The sequence below is a fragment of the Eptatretus burgeri genome, chromosome 3 (assembly GCF_056783735.1).
Source record: "Eptatretus burgeri isolate ZD-2024b chromosome 3, Ebu_testis_v1, whole genome shotgun sequence".
In the NCBI taxonomy this organism is placed as follows: Eukaryota; Metazoa; Chordata; class Myxini; order Myxiniformes; family Myxinidae; genus Eptatretus; species Eptatretus burgeri.
The window spans coordinates 125,847,543-125,866,794 of NC_140963.1; the positions used below are offsets into that span (position 1 = coordinate 125,847,543).

At 44.5% G+C, this 19,252-nt stretch overlaps 1 protein-coding gene across 4 annotated transcripts in view; it reads left to right on the top strand.

Moving 5' to 3' along the window:
• Nucleotides 1–19,252, top strand: part of CTC1 (CST telomere replication complex component 1) — a 414,875-nt gene that overhangs the window by 235,319 nt on the left and 160,304 nt on the right. For all 4 annotated transcript variants that reach the window (XM_085875488.1, XM_085875489.1, XM_085875491.1 and 1 more), the window contains 2 exons: nucleotides 5,780–6,106; nucleotides 6,256–6,384. In XM_085875488.1, the coding sequence (XP_085731614.1) occupies nucleotides 5,780–6,106; nucleotides 6,256–6,384 (456 nt within the window). The remainder of the gene's footprint in view (nucleotides 1–5,779; nucleotides 6,107–6,255; nucleotides 6,385–19,252) is intronic.

Sequence of the window (19,252 nt, forward strand, 5' to 3'; positions counted from 1 at the left end):
AACAATGAAACCGGTTCACCCAGGCAGTGCATCAGGCAACAGACGACACATCCTTGATCGCTCCCATATTTTTTTATTTGCTGTTAATAGATATGCCGCGATATCTTTGCTGTTAAGAAATATGATGTTTTTGGGGATTTCACAACACTCTATGCAGATATAATAGTCTAATGCTGTTTGTCGGATCCCAGAAAGAGAAGTCTGACACACATGCACACAGTTCATGAGTACGTGTCTGCTCATTTTCTTCACAACTTGAACAAACTAGACGCAGAAAAATGGACTTGTCTTTTCCTGTTTTTCAAAGAATGGCAGGAGAAGCTTTTGAGATAATTTGCTGAACCAGGGAACAGATTGTTGGTGGACGAAGTGAGATATAAGGCATTGTAGGAATCCCCCAGGCAAAATTAGCATTCCATTCCTGGAGTAATTCTCTGCAGACCACTGTAGTAGGACCTGCTACTAACTATAGTATATAAGAGTACTACTCTCAAATACTATAGCTCTAACTGTAGTATTTTTGCGTGGATCACTCCAGAGATTTGGAGCCATTACAGGTGGGTGATGGGTTTTGTAGAATTTAGGGTTCGATTCCCGGTTTCGATGGAGAGAATCTATTGTAACCGGCTGATCGATTATTTTGCCCAAGCCTACTATAAACCTTTTATATTTGATTTCTTCGATCTGCTATCAGGTGCTGTCCTTTTCACACTGCCGTGAATTGATTTTGGTTCTCTTGTGATAGTTTTGATTGCATCTTTAACCAAATGTGCGAAGAATGATGATCTATTTCCAACTGAGGAGCTCATTTTACTCATTGTCCTTTTTTGCATTCCATCCTCCCTTCACCCCTTTATTTCGGCCAATTTTTCCTCCGCCACTTTTCCTGCCATTTCCTTTCACTGTCTCTGAAGCAATTCCTGGCCACCTACCGTGCCACTTGGTTTTGGCAAGGAGAATACCATGCACCTTGGCTCACAAGCGAGCTTGCTTTTAGAGCAATGGCTTCTTTTGCTCACTTATTTCGTTCTGATGTCTGCCAGCATTCATCCTCGTTACTATGGCCTTGAACACGACCTTACATGTCGAGCTCAAAACTTACCTGGATTTATAAGGATGATGATGTGCTTTGTTTTACAATTTTGATATCCCAACAGCTTTTAGAAACACATTTGCTCATCAATTTGGCTCCTCCACAAGCCTCAACTTTGTATAGAAAATGTTGTTTTGATTCTGCACCCACTGAGACTGTCTGTCTTTTTTTTTTTTTAAATCAATAAATGGCGCCATTGTCATAACAGCTGTAAAATGAAAAATAATCTGAAACACGACACTTCCTTATCGAGTGCGCTGTTTGACAACCAGTTCAACATCCGTTCTAAAAAATGGTGTGCTGTATAACATAACTCCTTTCTTGAACAACACGACAACAATTTTTTTTTTCGTTACTTCATGGCGTGACAAGTTGGGGGTGGTGAACATACAATCATTGATCTGTGCTGACATCCCATCTGTGCTGCTGGTGTGCTGTTCAATAATAAAGCTTCTTTTTTCCAAACCTTATTTATAAAGGTGGATGGATAATTAGAGGCAAAGGTTGGAGACCTGATGAAATAGGTTTATTTTTGCTTTTTGAACAATACTCTTGCTTGCAGAAAGGTTCTCCCATGTTTCACGTTGATGAGTCCGTGTCGCAGATATCACGCTTTTGAAGTTTGGGCACTGGGGAAGGGAAAATGAATTTCTCATCACTGTCATGTCACACGGCATTACCTCGGTTTTACTCCATAGCAGAGCTTTTATGAGGTTGCAGATCAAAAAGCTCAGCATCTTCCTTGTTACCCTATCGCACGTAATGTCAACCGTGATCTGAGGGTTTTGGGTTTTATAACTAAATCTTTCCTTTGCTTTATTTTTTTGATCGTACAAAAGGCTTTGAGGACATTTTTTATAAGAAAATTGGGAATGTTAATAAGTGTTATGTGCAGTGGCAGAAAGAGCAAACCGGACTTGGATCCCAGGGTCAAATCCAGAATGAAATATTGATTTGTACATTGTGTACTAATAGCCTTGTAATTTAAAGAAAGGTACAATGTCTCCTGATATTCATGTAGTTTGTTTAAAAAAAAAAGATGTTGTCCCCCCACAACCTGTTATTGAATGGACCAACCACTCACCTCGAAGGGACCAACCACTGTTATCATCTGAGCTTCAGCATTTGAACATTGGTATTGCAGCACTCTCTGAGGTTCGGAGACCGGATAGTGTCGAGATCATGGTCTGTGGTTACACCTACTATTGGTCTGGTCGCTCTGACAGTGACCATTCAAAAGGAGTTGCTGTAGCGGTTTCCAAAAAGCTGCCTCCAATGACAATGGAGATAAGACCGGTCAACGAGCATATTACTAGAGTAAGGATTCGTCACTCCTTGGGTGTCGTTTCCCTGGTCTCTAAAAATGCTCCGACTGAGGCAAGTGATCTCACCATGAAGGATGCATTCTACGCCACGCTCGAGTCTGTGGTTGATCAGTGCCCCCAGACGAGATACTCTTCTAGTCTTGGGTGATTTCAATGCATCGACTGGAACTGATAGGGATGGTTATGAGACTTGTGTTGGTCCCCATTGGTCTGGAAATGTGAACCAGAAGAGCACGAAGTACCTTGACTTTGCAAGACGTCATGGACTTAGGGTGGCTGGTTCATGGTTTCACTGCCCACAGGCTCATCGATGGACTTGGTATTCCAATGCTGGCGGTGTGGCAAAAGGAGATTGACCATGTGCTCGTTGATGGTCGCTGGAGGATGATCCAAAACTGCAGGGTCTATCGGAGTGCTCAGTTTCTCAATACCGACCACAGCCTTGTGGTAGCAACTCTGAAGTTGCAGCTTAAATCCGGGAGAATGATACCATCCCAGCCGAGGCTGCATGTTGGCAAGCTCAAGGATGAGAGGGTACCTGAGGAATTTGAGAACAGGCTGAGTCGGGATTTGGGGGGTCTGGGTACTTTGGGGACTCCTTAAAAGTTGTGCAGTGCCTTCCAGACCACCATCCTTGATATTGCCGGTGGATGTCTTGGAACTCACCATCGGGCATAGAAGAATTTTGTCTCTCAAGGGACACTGGATAGCATTGACCAGTCGCAGGGCCAGGCCGAATGGCAGAGCTGAGCTGTTTTGGGAGTTGAGGCGTAAAACTGGACGTGCACTGAGGGGGACAAGGAGGCCTGTGTGCGAGGAATCTGTGAGGGGGCAGATCATCACCTGTTGTCATGTGATTCTTGTCCTGCTTACAGGGGAATTCTCGTATTGCGTTCCTCCAAATCCGTCCCTCGGTGTATTGCAGTAAGAGCGGAGAGTGGTGGGCTCTTGACAGAGGAGTCTGAAGTGAAGGACCGCTGGGCCAGTTACTTTAAGCGGCTGTACAAGGCTAATCCACCAGCTGGTGAGTTGGATGTCAGGGGTGTTACTATTCCTTTTGCTGACGCTCCAATCAACTGTGGTCCCCCTTTGTTTGTAGAAATACATGCTGCTGTGAACCGGTTGAAATGATTTAAAGCTCCTGGGATATGTGGCATCCATGCCAAACTTCTCAAGGCTGGTGGAAATGCTGCACTTGTGTCATTGTATGCAGTTCTGTGCTCTGCCTGGAACACAGGCATCATCCCAACTGAGTGAAAGAGGAGCCTTGTTGTCCCTCTCTGGAAAGGGAAGGGTGATCGCCAGCTGCAACAACTACCAAGGGGTAGTGCTGGGCAAGTCTTTGCTCAGATAATTTTTGATTGGGTTCACCACCATCTGCTTGAGTATCCTTGCCCTTCGGGTCCTCACCGAACACAGACGAGAGTTTCGGCAGGGGCTGCTTGCAGCCCATTGACCTCTGCAAAGCGTTCGATTCAGTGAATCGGGATTTCCTCTGGAGGATTCTTGGTCTTTGTGGGGTGCCACCAAAACTGATCAATCTGATGTCTGAACTATACTCTGCAACTGAGAGTGCTGTGAGATGTGGTGGTACCATCTCTGACTTATTTCCAGTTATTACTGGGATTCGTCAGGGGTGTGGACTGACCCCCACACTTTTCAGCGCTTGTATGGACTGGATTCTGGGGAGGATGTTGGAGAGATCAAGCTGCGGTGCATCATTTGGGAATGTCAAGATCTCTGACCTTGATTTTTCAGATGATGCAGTCATCTTTGCAGAGACTCTGGATATCCTTTCAGGGGCCCTCGAGGTGCTCAATGAGAATTCAGAGCCGCTAGGATTACGGGTTTTCTGGGTCAAAATTAAGATCCAGGCTTTCAATGACATCTTCGATGCTGCTATCTCATCTGTTCCTGTTTGTGGTAAGCATGTTCAGGTCACGGAGAGATTCATTTACCTTGCCAGTGATTTCATGTCTCTTCTGGCTGTGAGCCAGAGGTCAGTAGATGTCTGTTTTGGGCTTGGGGAGTCATGGATTCATTGGATCATGGGATGAGGCGCTGTCGATACCTGTGCAGGAGGATGAAAGTCCGAGTTTTCAGGTCCTTGGTGCTTCCAGTCTTGCTCTATGGATGTGCGACTTGGACTCTGACCAGGGATCTGAGATGAAGACTTAATTCCTTTGGTACCAGGTCTCTTTGGAGAATCCTTGGCTATCGCTGGTCGGACTTTGTGTCCAACGAGCGGTTGCTGAAAGAGTCTCAAATGAGATTTGTTACCTGCATAGTCCGTGAGCGTCAGCTGCGGCTGTATGGACATGTGGCTCGTTTTCCTGAAGCTGATCCTCCTCACCACATTCTCTTCGCGAGGGAGCCTCGTGAGTGGATGATCCCAATGTATTGACCATGTGCCTCATCGTTGCAGCGGGTTGATCGGCATCTCAAGGAGATGGGGATGGGCCAGGCAATCTGCCTGGGGGATGGCCAGATGGAGGCCGTTGGAGTACCGGTGGAAAATAGAGCAGCGACGCACTACTCCAGCGCATGCTGCCATACCTGACCAAAGACAGACACACAGGGGTGAAAACAACCTCCTGTGACAGAGGCAACAACAACCTCCTGTGACAGAGGCCAGGCTTCTGATAATTAGTGAATTTCTCTCATTATTATTCATTGCTTTGAAATAAGCTATGCTGAGTTGAACAGTTCTTTTCTTTTTTGTTTTCAAGTCATAAACACAATGATAATGGCCTTTGTGAATTGGTCTTCTGGCTTGTACTTTGTGTATCTTTTACAACTGCGACAGTAGTGTGGTTTTAGCCATTTGTAAAAAAAAATGTTAAACCTTTTTTCATTTCCTTCTTCCAAGTTCACCCCTCTCCTTTCATTCGTTCCTTAACTTTTGAGACAAAGTCGAGGTTCATGTTTAAGCGAGATAACAGAGGGAAAATGCACACGTATTTGACTGTAGGGTGTGATACACGTGGATGCCACAAGGGAATCGACACACAGGAGATGAATAAAGGAAACGTACCATGTTGTGAGTAGATGGCCCAGGCAAAAATAGCATTCCTTTCCTGTGCTAATTCTCTGCAGGCTACTGTAGTCGTACCTGTTACCAACTGCAGTATACTCTCATATACTATAGTATGGTTGTGTGCTGCTTGCTTCCTTTTTTGGGGCCATTTCATTGAGATGTTCAAATATTATGCCTTGTGTTATGAAAGTGCAGAATGATTTATTTATTTATTTGTTTATTTATTTATTTATTTGCCTTTTTCCCCTTAATCCCCACGGGAACACTTGAACATTACCAGAATGATGAAAATTTCCTCAAGGACATTTATTTTCTTGTGTGCAGGATCCAGATAAGCTGGTGTGGCACAACTGCCTTCGCCATTTTGAAGATGTCATCATAACAAACGTATACACATCTTCATTAAAGCCCGTCCAAAAGCAACTTTTTGTTGCTTCATCTGATTCTCAATTGAAGCTTGCACACGAGGCCTGCATAAGACCGCTCGCCTTGAAGGATGCTCTAAAAATCTGTGGACTGACTGGCAGGGACTTCCAAGTGATGGCTCAGGTTACGAACGGCCGGGGAGTTGAGATGAGAAGAGCTGGAACATTTGAGGGAGAGGATGAAATGGTGGAGAATGATGCGCAATCACGAGTTTGCTCCTACCAGGTATAATCTTGGCTGCTGTTTTCTTTGAAATTTATGTCACAATTAACGAAATCTATCAGTATTCTTTTCATCAGTTGAGAATGCACACTTCATGTCCTGTTATTCAAAATGGCATGGATTCAACTTTGCTGACGGTTCTTCTTTTGCAGGGTCAAATCACCGCCGTGTTGTATGCCATGGCGGGACTGTACGAACTCGACAATAAAGTGGGACTTTGCCTTGCCTATCAGCCGTGTCTTGGTCTGGGCAAGGGTCTTCGCTTGGGGGCTGTTGTACAGGTCAGTGCATTCCAAGAATAGTCTTCCAAATTTCTGCAGGTTGCACAGTAAATTTATATCCTTGGATGCCAAACGGTTATTTATTTATTTATTTGTTTGTTTATTTATTTATTTTAAGCCATCGACATGAATTGTTTCATTTTAAGTTTGCAATAAATCTGCATGCTTCTCTGACAAAAAGGCTTTGCTACATTTTATCTGTCTTACACTGAAACCTTCAATTCCATCACTGAACTATTTCTCCTTCATTCTTGTCCCATCTTCCATGGCAGGTTTAAGCGAGATTTAAAAACGAAAAACAAACAAACAATGCTCTGGACTATTTTTCACCCCTCCCTGCCTCTGATTCACACTTTCTCAGCCTTACCTCTCGTCTTCCCTTCATGTTGTCTGCCCGGCTTCACACATTTGCATTTCCTGCTCACATGTTTTCTCATCTGGCCAAATCTGTTTTCCTTTTTTTTTGTTTTTTCGTTGGATCGTGCACAAATACTTGTCCGTATGCAATATGACCGTGATATATCTGTCTGTATACAATTCAACTGGGTGACAATGCTTGCTCATGTACAATATGAAAGTTTGACCCATCATGTCAAATGCATTGATAATTTAATGGGGAAACGGGCAGTTGCTCGTTTTCCATACATGTTTTCTTGTGGTTTATAGGACTTCGAACCACATGTATTAATGACATGTGATCAGGATAAGTGTGTTGTGTACGGCCTGAGTGAAAGACGGGCCTGGTCTGTGTTACATGTCGAGAGGGTATGGTGTCTTGTCATGTGCCATGTGTCTCTCGTGTTGAGCTGGACAAGGAGGCACCTTGAGCATCTCCCACATCCATGCTGCTAGCCCACGGCTCCTGCAAAAACCACACACCCCCACACACACCGGTCGGGAGTGGATAAAGGTGGGAGCACTTGATCTCCGTGCTCTCTTCTCTTCTCTGCTGGCTCTCTGTTGTATAGTTTTTGGATGCTGACGGTGTTCTTGGCCTGTCTCTTGTGGCTGGGATATTCGACCCTTCCGAGTTCCCTGCCGTTCCACAATACAATTTCCGAACAATATTTTTGACATTAATGCCGTTAGGATTAATCGATTTAGATTTTTTATTTTTTTTAAGGAGAAAAGGCACGGCCAACTACAAAATCGAGCAATGTGAGTATTTGTCCTGTCCATACATTTCCTGTATCCTCCTTTCCATGTACTGTCGGTGGTTTAGAGTTATAGTGTGCCGATAATCTGGTTTTGAGCATGTCACAGCATGCTGGTGTGGTATGGTCAAGTTTTGTAGAATTGGTCTTGTGCTATGTTGGTGTTGTCTGCTTACCTTTCTTGTCTTGTCCGCTTTTGCACCATCCCATTCTTGACACATTTATTTGCGGATTGTATTGTGTTGGGATGTGAATCAAGTCCTTCGTTCTTCAGTGGACTGAAGTGTGTGTGTGTGTGTGTGTGTGTGTGTGTGTGTGTGTGTGTGTGTGTGTGTGTGTGTGTGTGTGTGTGTGTGTGTGTGTGTGTGTGTGTGTGTGTGTGTGTGTGTGTGTGTGTGTGTGTGTGTGTGTTGCATGATTTAATATATTATCATAATCATGGAATGTGTAATGAAAGTTATAAATATGTGATAAGGCATTATTAAATCCTCGAGTGAGTGGAGCTTCATTAGTGATGTTGCACTGATGTGTTGACTCGCTGTCTGGGCACAACTGAGGTTGTGGATCTACTGATGTGGATCCATGGCCGAGGTTGTGGATCTGCCGTTTGGAGAGATTCTGGGCTGAAAGGATCAAAACCTCGAGGAAGAACGCTGCCCAGCTGCTGATCTTTGCGGTCAGGAAATCATTCAATTGCTTCCAGGTTAAGGTTTTTACATTAGGTAAGGGCCTTCACTGTTTGTGCGTGCGCACACTTCACTGGGCCTGTGATTTATTATTCCTTTCTTGCTGAAGCTAGAGCGAGAGCTTCATTGAACCCACAAGAAAAGACTTGAGACACAACACGACAAAGTACTTTTCCCGATATCAGTATGAAAGCCCATCTAAAATGACTGGTTGGAGTTATTTTATTAAGCCAAGTGGCTTTTGCAGATACAGTATTATCGATTAATAAATAATTGAAAAGCAAGTTGGGTGGTGTAAAGGTACCAGCCTGCTTTTACAGAATGGTTCTGTATCGAACCGCCCCCACCCCACTTTCAAGTCCGAGTCCTTGGCATTCCGAGTCCATGTCCTCAAGTGTATTGTTCACTGGGGAAGTGCAAGTAAAGCCATTTAACTATTTCCGCTCTCCTTTGTCGAACATCTCTTCGCCGCCTGTCGGTGTCTTCTTGACTTTGATTCTTGTGGTGCTTTCTTATGTTTATTACCTGTGAGGCTCATCTCACAGCTGCTGGTTTTGATCCTGACTGGCTCTTTGTCTTTGCTTCTTCTGTCATGCTAATCGCTTTCTTCTCTCACCAGCGCTCACACCCATTGCCTGAAATAAATAATGTTTTGACTTTTTTTTTTGAAGAGTGTGTCTGCTATTGTTTAAAAAATATAGTGTCACCAACAGACACAAAGATAAACACTGTTGTATACAGGGAGAAAATAGTGTGAAGCCAAAAGCCTGATAATGTTTGTTCAAGCATTAACCTGTTGACGTTTATAATAAAAAAAAACAAACAAAAAAAACATTCCAAAAACATTCTGTTATAACAAAAATACTGTTTATATCAACATGTTTGTGTTGAAACATCTTGGTGGGCCAATGATTACTCATCGGCGAATTGATGGATTTTTTTCAATATACAGTCATGCGCCACTTAACGACGGGATTACGTTCTGAGAAACGCGTCGTTAAGCGACGTCGTCGTTGTGCGAACATCATTTTTTTTTCATTTTCATTTTCGAACATCGTACTGACACAAACCTTGACATCTAGGCTATATGGTGTAGCCTATTGCTCCTCGGATACAAACCTGTACAGCATATTACTGTACTGAATACTGTCGGCAATTGTAACACACATCCAAGAGACAGAAGACACGTTAGATTTACCTTTGTGCTGTTCATGACGGCCATCGATGTTGTTAGCAGCAGCTTACAGCCTCCTCTCGCATCGATAATAGAAAGATGAATAAATAGCGTTTGGATTTTATAAATACGTAATCATTGCATCGATGTTATAATTTACAAATGAAGAAACGAGCTCCTGTCAATTGTGATATATTTATTTTCGGAACAGTGCGATTGTTTTAACAACATTAAAAGCTTCACTAAATTTGTTTTAATTGACGAACAACAACGATTTATTCGTGGAATTCTTCAATTCAAAGGTAATTTACTTGCTCGAAGGTAAACATGCAAACATTGGTTCAGTTTGAAAGCCGATTTCCTTGAATCCCGATTTAGCACGACCCTGTTTTTTTCGCGATGACATTTTATGGACCTCAACGATCGCATTATAGCAGGGCCACACTGTCATTGTTTATTATCATTTTGAGGGATTATGTTCTGTAGTGTACATAATTGTCTGTGCTATTTTTATACGAGGCTACATCACTCGCCAATCGGAATTTTTCAGCTACATATATTTTTCATTTTTTTTTTTTTTTTCAGAGCTGGCAGACCCGTCGTATATGCGATCCGTCGTTGCCCGGAACGTCATTAAGCGGCGCATGACTGTACTGTTATGTTTGTGGGGTAGATGGAGGAATTTCAGAGCAAAGTTAGGATTGAATAGAGTAGCATGGTCCGTGGATGAGCAGGAGACATCTCGATGTAATTTAAGTAGGGAAACTGTCAGCTTAAGTCATGTGTCACCACACGGAGGTGGGGGGGGGGGGTTGCTGTGTTAATTAGGTAGGGATTCAGGCCAATTTCTCCCAGTATGGGATTGTCCCCTGTGACCTTGTCCTCTGTTTTTGCATTTACAAGACCGGCGATAAAAAGGAATCATGTCCTGAAAACAACAACAACCAAGCCGAATGTTTCAAGCAGGCAAAAACCCCGCCTCCAGGAATGACAAGCAAACAATCCACGCCCCTCGGGGGGGATGATGAATGGGCGGGACGTGAGTAGGTTGGAGGGAGAGAAGCGAGTGAGGAGACGGTGGTTGGAAGAGAAGGGCATTGCGGTTGCTTCTCCTTAACACGCCGAAGAAGGCTGCACGATTTTAGTGTTCGTGCTGTGTGAATTTGCCCACGTGCTGGAGCAAGACGCGAGCCATTATTGTTTGGTTGAGTTGTGAAGTTGTACGTTTATGAGAGTTCGAGGAGAGTGTGTGAGGTGCGTGATTGGAGGCAAAAGGATCTTGCTCGCTGGCTTCCCCTCGACACGGTGAAGAAGGAGCTGCATGATTCTCGCATTCGTGCTGAGGCGAATTTATTCACGTGCTGGAGAAAAACGCCTGCCATTGACTGTTCGGCTGAGTCGTGAAGCGTGTACTGTACATTTCTAAGGAGGGAAGAAGAGCGTGCCTCGTGGCCTTATTACGGGGCCTCAGAAATTGTCTCGTATGGTCGAGGAGGAAGATGGGCTATCGTGGTGAACAGACATGGTTCAAGAGAGGAACGGTCGGCATATTCATCGTGAGGAGAAGCTGCACGGCGGTTTCTGGGCCCTGGCGATGAATACCTCACATATGTTTCCGACTCAGTGAGCAGCTCGGCACCATTTTTGGATGCAATTTCTCACGCAGAACGACGTGCTTCAATCGTCAAGCTCTAAAAGACCATCTCTGGACAAAGGTAAGTGCCAGAATAAAGAAAGGGATTTTTCTTTTGTTTTATCTTTCCCCTTGTCCGTTTTTGTAACTGTGTGTCGAGGCGCCTTGACTTCGGGCTGGAGCAAGCAAGGAATTACCTCACGTTTTATTACATCATGCTTTGACTTATTTTCATGATTACACTTTGATTTATTCCTATTATGAATTCTTGATTTATGTTCATTAAACTCCTATTTACGAATATTGCTTGTGTCTGACTATTCATTGTGGATTTGAGTATAAACCTTTGTCCTCCATCCTGGTGAACGTGTCTGGTACGTGCTTCGCCGCCTCCCGTCGCGTGCGCGCCATAATCTCCGGGAAGCTCGGCCGTTCGCCTCCAGGGGAAATCGTTCGACTCTCCGTCCAGGTCGGTCTTATCCGGCGTGGACATGACAATATTTATTGAGTTCGGCCTATTTCATCCAGGAATTTGTCATAATTCTTGAAAGTTAAAGAAAGATCATGTTTATATGGTGAACAACATATTTGTGCTTGAAAAAACATACTATAAACATGCTGTTGTTTCCATTGTACATATGCTTTCCCTAATCTTTTATACCATGTGTATCTGCATCATGCCTACATGGAACATTTACAGGTACTTGTGTGAAATGGAAACAAAATATGCGAGACTGGAAGATATGATGTTTCGCAGCAAGAAGCGTTGTTTTATAACACTACATGTACAAATGTGATCCCATTTTCTTTATCTTCTGGGACGTTTCATTTTGACGGTACAGCATCGTGAGCATGCCAAAATCTGAAGCCTTGGCCTAGCGTCAGGTGTGCTTCTATCTTCTTTATTTATTTAGACATCCAATGGACGTAAATGAGCACCCGTGTTTACTCTGCGTGCGTTGCACATCACATGCACCAAATTTCACCTCCCTGCACCTTGTATTTATTATTATTTTTTGAAAAACTCTTCTGTATACCACCCTTATGCCTGGTGTTGGCTTAATGGCTAGGGTGGTGGGCTTGGGATTCTACGATCCTGAGTTCAAATCCTCCTCACTGTCGAATTAATACCAGGTGGGGTTGACTGCCTGTCGTCCTTCCGAGGTCGGCAAAATTAGTGCCAGCTTGCTGGTATCCTGTGTCGGAGTGGCGACCCGTCCAGTATTGTACCCAATAGCCAAGGAGACTGCTTCAGAAGCACCAACAATCTGCACAGAGTACGGTCCCAATGGATGGATGGATGGATGGATACCACCCTTGTGGCTCGGTTTGTAAGTCACCGTCTACAATTCCAATCGATGAGATGTACCGCAAAATTCGGACCATTGAGCGCATCGTTATATAAGCCGCATCCCCTAAATTTAAAAAAAAATCTGGAATTTAAACACACACAAGCCGCACTGGTTTATAATCCGCAAATGTTGCACACAAAACCAAGTGCAAAAACGTCCGAAAAATAGCCACAAAAAGTGAGAAACTCGACAGACACAGAAGCTTGTCAGACACGCGCAAAGCACAAATTCAATCACAAATTCAGTGACAAAACAACACAAAAATAAAAATACAGCGACACCAAAGATACACAATAATACACACAATCAAAAAATACCGGTAGTCACATTTATTCGTCGTCGTCATCATTTCCACTGAAGCCACTGAAAGCTTCGTCTTCAGTGTCAGAGTTGAACAACAGAAGCACAGCTTCTTCTGCTCTGGCTGCATCGCTGACCCCAGCCTATTTTTCACTGTCGGATGAATCCGAGTCTTGCTGGCTGGAGCTTGTGGCTTCTCTGTCGTCTGCTACACACAAGAGTTCAGCTTTGCGAAAGCTGGTGACGATCGTAGATTGTTTTACTTTTCCCCACGCTGTAAAAATCCATTGACAGACCTCCGCGAAGCTTGCTCGTCGCATACGTCCAGTTTTGGTGAAAGATTTTTCGCCACTGGTCATCCATGTTTCCCATTCGACACGCAGTGCTACTTTGAAAGCACGATTAACACTGATATCAAGAGGTTGAAGATGTTTGGTCGTGCCGCCTGGGATCACTGCTGGGATGGAGTTCGTCGATCTGATTGCTTCTTTTAGGTACCAGTCTGCTTTTACAGAATGGTTCTGTATCGAACCCCCCCCCCCACCCTCACCCCACTTTCAAGTCCGAGTCCTTGGCATTAATGTGGGCGCCATCAGTAATGTGGGCCTTCATGCTGTCCAAAACCAACATGGCCTTGTTTCGGTGGAAGAACCCTCCCGGTCGCTTGCCGTAGCACTCGGTGAGCCACGTCTTCATTAGCGTTTCATTCATCCGCCCTTTCTTGTTCACTTTAATAACTTTTGGAAACTTCTCCTTTCCTTTTGGAAACTTCTCCTTTTGGCAACGTAACGCGTTTAAATATGACCATTGGTGGAAGTTTTTCTCTGGATGCCGTGCAGCTCAGGACGCAAGTAAAATTGGTTTTCTCGTGACCAGTTTTTAAACAGATGGACGATTCGCCTTTTTTGTTTGCAATCTGATTGAGAGGTAGGTCAAACGTCAGAGGGACCTCATCCATATTAATTATGTCCTGGGGAGCAATGAAGTTCTCTGCTATTTTCTCCTGCATGTAGTTCCGAAAGTTTGCGATTTTTTCTTCGAAGTCAGGAGGGAGTTGATGACAGAGAGTCGTTCGTGCTCCGACAGAAAGACCTTTGCGTTTCATAAATCTGAAACACCATGACTGCCCGCCCTGAAATTCTTCTATTTTCTTTTCTGCAGCGATCGATCTTGCTTTGAGTCTAACCTGAACAGTAGAAACACCCCGACCATCCACTCTCTGTGTGTCAACCCAGTCTTCAAGTTCGTCTTCCAGTTCGGGCCATCGGCGTTTCCTACCTCTGAAAACTTTTGTTGACTTTTTGCAGCGAGAAAGTTCGCCCCTCTGCTTTCTCCAACGTCTGATCATAGATTCATTCACTCCAAGTTCATAGGCAGCAGCTCGGTTTGCCTTTTCAATAGCCAGTTTGATCGCCTTCAATTTGAAAGCTGCATCGTAAGCATTGCGTCGTGTTTTCGGAATGATGGAAGTTGTCTGCGCAAGGGCGATAAACTGAATGTTTCGTGTGTGTAAAGGCCGTGTGTAAATTTGGAGGAAAAAAACCGTAAACAGTTATCACTAGCACACTTTTACAGTGAGTTTTGAATTCATGAAGAGTCAAAACCAGTTTTGAAACCAAATGTGAATCTAAACATAGACTGGAAACTGATGACGACAACTTGATTTGGCCTGAACGCGTCATCAGGAAAATCCTCAACATCGGAAAAATCCATAAACAAGCCGCATCGTTATTTTAGCCGCAGAGATCGAAGTTGAGGGAAACGGTTGCGGCTAATAGTCCGAATTTTACGGTAATTACTTTTTTATGGAAAATGTTTCTCGAGTTTTTGCTCCCTACCCCTGATCCGTTTCCCGTGAATTTCTCTACGGAGGCGGAGGGGTTCGAAACCCGCTCCTGACACCAATTTGTTGTGGGCCGGGTTTCGGCGACGAGCACGACCACTAGATGTAGCAGTAGAGTCGGCTCCACCGAACACCCGGAATTTATAGGTCGTCACCCCAGATAACTCCGGAGCCCACGGGTCCCTTATCGGACCGAAGATCGCCAATAGGTTGACCGCGTGGGATAGGGTCGATTGCCAATTTCAATTTACCTAATGAAATACCCACGTCGTCCAAACTACCGGGGAAATTCACCCTCGGCGGAGCTCGAGCGGAACGAGCCGTAAGCGTGCTCAAACCGTGCGTAACCCAAGCGGATGGTTCCCGAGGTCCGTCGGTCCAAATGCACAATTTTCCGCTTCCAAATTTCCCAACATGCACCGTGCTAAACAAATAAAGAAAACACAGGAACGAGCTGAAACATTCAACAGGGGATTTATTTATAATGGGGGGAAAGGGAACACACAAGGAGCAGAGTTAAACCGACTAAAAAAAATGCAAGTATGTGCAAGGCAAAAACACTTATCCAGTTGCTACTTAAAGACGGGCTCACACACAGATGCACGCACGCACACACACACACACACACACACACACGGACCCCAATGGTCTTTATTGAAGGCCTCCAGCTCGAGGACAGGTGAGCAAGGAACCAGAGCTATCTCGGACCTTCCTGCCTCATGCGGTCTTCGACGTCCTAGATCGGCGGGACTCGAACCCGCAGCTCAATGCCGCTGCAGGCACCGAGTACGGAGGGCAGTGTCGGGCTCTTGCACACTCCTCCGGCATGCGAGGAGGTCAGAGCCAGCGACAAGGCGAGACCAGAAGTCAGCGACAGGACCAGAGCCAGCGACAGTACGAGACCAGAAGAACTAGCTACAGGACGAGACCAGACGAACCAGCTAACCGGCGTCCAGGGGCAAGGGGGACGTGTCTCACCCCTCCGCACACCTCATTCACTGGGGAAATCCGTCGTCTCTCCATGATTGGTCGGGGGGTGTGTCGGGGCGTCTAGATTCCCCGCCCCCGAAGAGGCTTAGCTTCTCTTGAAGCCCGCTCTGCGCCCATTGGCTGAAAAATGACGCATACCCTCATTTGGCGCCAGGCCAGAACGAAACGCTTCGTGAGCGTGCGAACGCAGATAATGCCTCGAGCAGTGTTGTTGTTGGCGTTGTCATAAGTGTAAAAATCCTATCTATAAAATAACTTTGCAGCGCATTTACACTTAATTCCCATTAGACATAGGGGAAAGAGCTATCTATCCACATTTACTTTTCAAAATAACTGAGCTATGGGGACCTGAATGTTGAATGTTCATGGCCACCAGATTCGTAACAATATATCACGATATCTCAAACAGTTATGGACAGATCTAGATGAAACTTGTTGGACAGGTTAGGTGTGTGACAAGGACGAATTGATTAGATTTTGATGAAGATTCGGATCCGCATCCGGATACTTGTATTTTTTGAGTGATTCTTCACCATTGATGGGGCCAAAAATTATACATATCGTGACATTTAAAAAGTTGTGGACAGATTATGACAAAAATGGGTGGATTCGTTTGGTAGGTGACAAGAAGAAGCTGGTTAGATTTTGGTTGAGGTCTGAATGCAGATCCAGCCTATCAGTGGGATACAAAACGTAAACTGTTCAGCCTGGCGGAGGTATGCCCTCTCCCGAGTGCTCTTCTGGTTTCAAAATTTTTGGTTGTGCATATAATATTTTGTCGTAACTTGAGTTGCACGGCTTTTTAAAATTTCCAATGAACGATTGCATTGCACCTTCGTTGAGCAGTCCTTTTCATGTGCATTGTGTTCCAATAGATCTCCAGTAAAATTGTGAAATATGTCACTTCCGAAATAATGTAATCCTCCCCAGACTGCTTGGCACACCTGCGCAGAAACCCTTCATAATGAAATTCATTGGGCAGCCCTGGATGTATTTCATGCCTGCCAGATAAGATTGTAGCATGAAACGACTAAAAACAACTTTTAAAGAAGCCGAAAATACTTGCAAACGTACCTGCGAGAAAGGGGTGTGCCTCTGCACAACGAAAGATTTGGGGAATTTCCTGATCAACTCGTCGAAAAAGTTGCAATGTTGCTGCCCATATTGCAAAAACTCCCAATGATGTGGGCCCGTGAACGGCCGAAGATTCGCAGATGGGTGCGTTCTACCCAAACCTGTTGTGCATTTTGTGATATAAGCACCAAATTTGGCACAAATGTACATTAATATGTTGCGAACATTTTCAGATTTTGGGCCACTTGAAATTCTCTCTTTATGTCCGCCATATTGGATTTCAAAATGGCCGCCACTTGAAATCTACATTTGCTATTATCTCTGGACGTAATGCAGCTATTGACTTGATTCTGGTATCTAAATGTATGTTTTTGGGGGCAAGGAATCCAATGGTACCATTTTCAACTTAATATTATCTATCACAGTCTGTTATATAATTTTATTTGGAAATTATCTCGGCAAATATTGGATTCAACACAATACTTTGAAAAGAATGTCTTATTTCTGTAAATGTCTTCGGTATAATACTGACATGCCACATGGTCTAGTATTTGAGGCAAGGTGGACTGGTATCTGAGGCTAGGTATATACCGGTACTGAAGATACGTGTACATAAACAGTGTCATGTTAACAAGTACATGTATGTTGTTGACTCGTCATGTGCAGTCCCCTTCACACACACAGAGGGCTGTGCACTGAAGGGCAGCCTTTTTGCACTTGCAGCGCCTCACACACCCTTTCTTGCACTTGCAAGAAACCAGCTCAATGCAGCTGTGAGCTGCCTCAGTTAGCCTGGTCCAGTCAGGTGTGTACTGTCCTTCTCCAGTCCTTGACCAACCCCAGTTGTTTGGTGGAGGGAGCTCTGGTGCTGGCAGCAGTATCTGACCCCACATATGTCCACCTTGATACACTGCCCTCTTGACATGTTCCTCCAGAGCTGCCTTCGTTGGAGGGATGAGCTGCACATTGTTTTCCTTGCGAAGAGTTTCCTCCTGGCCTTGTCAATGTCTGCGCATTTGCTGGTTCGATCATACAACAGGATCACGAACCTCTCGATGATGCGCATTGCATCGTCTGGTATGTCATGAGGTGCAGAGGACAGCAGCAGCAGCAGCGCCTCAGTGAGTTCTGGCAGTACCATCCACACTGCCCACGCAGTCTTCTTGCCATGTCTATGAAAACTAGACACAGTGTCACATCCAGTTAGAGCGTGGAACATTGGTAGTGCACGAGCCTTCTCTCGTCCCAATCCAGCTGCTATTTCGTGTGCTGCTAGGTATCGAAACTCTGGCCTGTTCCGAATGCCAGCCACGATTTGTCTTCTGGTTGCAACTCCTGTGCCAGGGACACTGCCAGCACCACAACATCGGTGTCTATAGTCCGGATGAGTATTGCATGGTGTCCATGCTGGACTGCGTCAGATGCATGCAGCAACATCTGACTGTCAGCTTCTTCATAGTTACATGGGTCGAGTGAGGTCAGATCTGGCAGTATTGGCTTGCTGAGCACTGCCTCTCCATCAGTAATGACGAGTTGCTTGTCCTCCTGGTCAAACCATTCCATGAGAGCTGCTGAGAGGAACCTGAACAGCTCGGTCTTGTTGCTGTCCACTCGTAGGAAGTTCTGCCAGTTTCCCGGTATCGCTGCGGCAGCCACCACACGTCTCCGCACACCTTGTCCCCGCTTTGCACGTGTACTACCTTTCAGTGAATCGGCAAGGTAAGTATCCCAGACCAGATCCAGGCGTGACACTGTTTGCAGCTTCGTGGACATATATGGGATGAAGATCTGTTGTGCATACTCTTCAAAGGTCTTTGATGCAGCCGGCTTCAGCATCTGGACGATGGCTGCTCCATCAAGCACAATACACGTCGTGACAGGAGTCTCTGTCTTTGCGTCAGAGACTTCTTCCAAGCATGTGAGGAGATCACTCTTGGTACCAGTGCGGAGGTTTCCAAATTGAATGTAGAGGTAAACATCATGGAAATTATATCATGCCCTAGATTTAATTCATGCTTACCCGTGTATTTGCTTCACTGGTTCACAAGGTCTTTTGCATACATATAATTCAGACTCTTGTCTTCATTGCTGACCACACAATGTTGTCGAGCTGAGCCCAGATTGTATGTAATTAACTCATTTATGTGGAGTCACAAGGTGATTTAAACACAGCCACACACAAAGAACACAGTTGATGTGGGTCAACACACATGCAGCCTCTCTACTCTTTTATTTGGGTCAGAGCTGTGATTAAAGACATGTAGTGGAGTCATGCTTGTAAACATTGTTAAAGACATGCTACAGTGCATTGTTAAGGAAACAGACAGATGGAAGCCTATACAAGAAATTTCTGTACTCTAGAAACACAAAAGATGGCTTAAACGGTCTAGGAAAAGGGGATTATGCATGTTTGGTATTTATTGACAATATGAATGTAATGTTACAGAAAATATGCAGATGAAAAACACAAATGAATGGGTCACTTTGTTTCCTAATGGGATATGAATTTATATTTTAGACTGCCAGTATATATGAGCTTGTCTGAGTTGTTACTTGTGATTTAGTATAGTTTTTTTTTTAATTTATATTTACAGAACTAAGACATTTTTTTCAAAGTATTGTGTTGAATCCAATATTTGCCGAGAGAATTTCCAAATAAAAT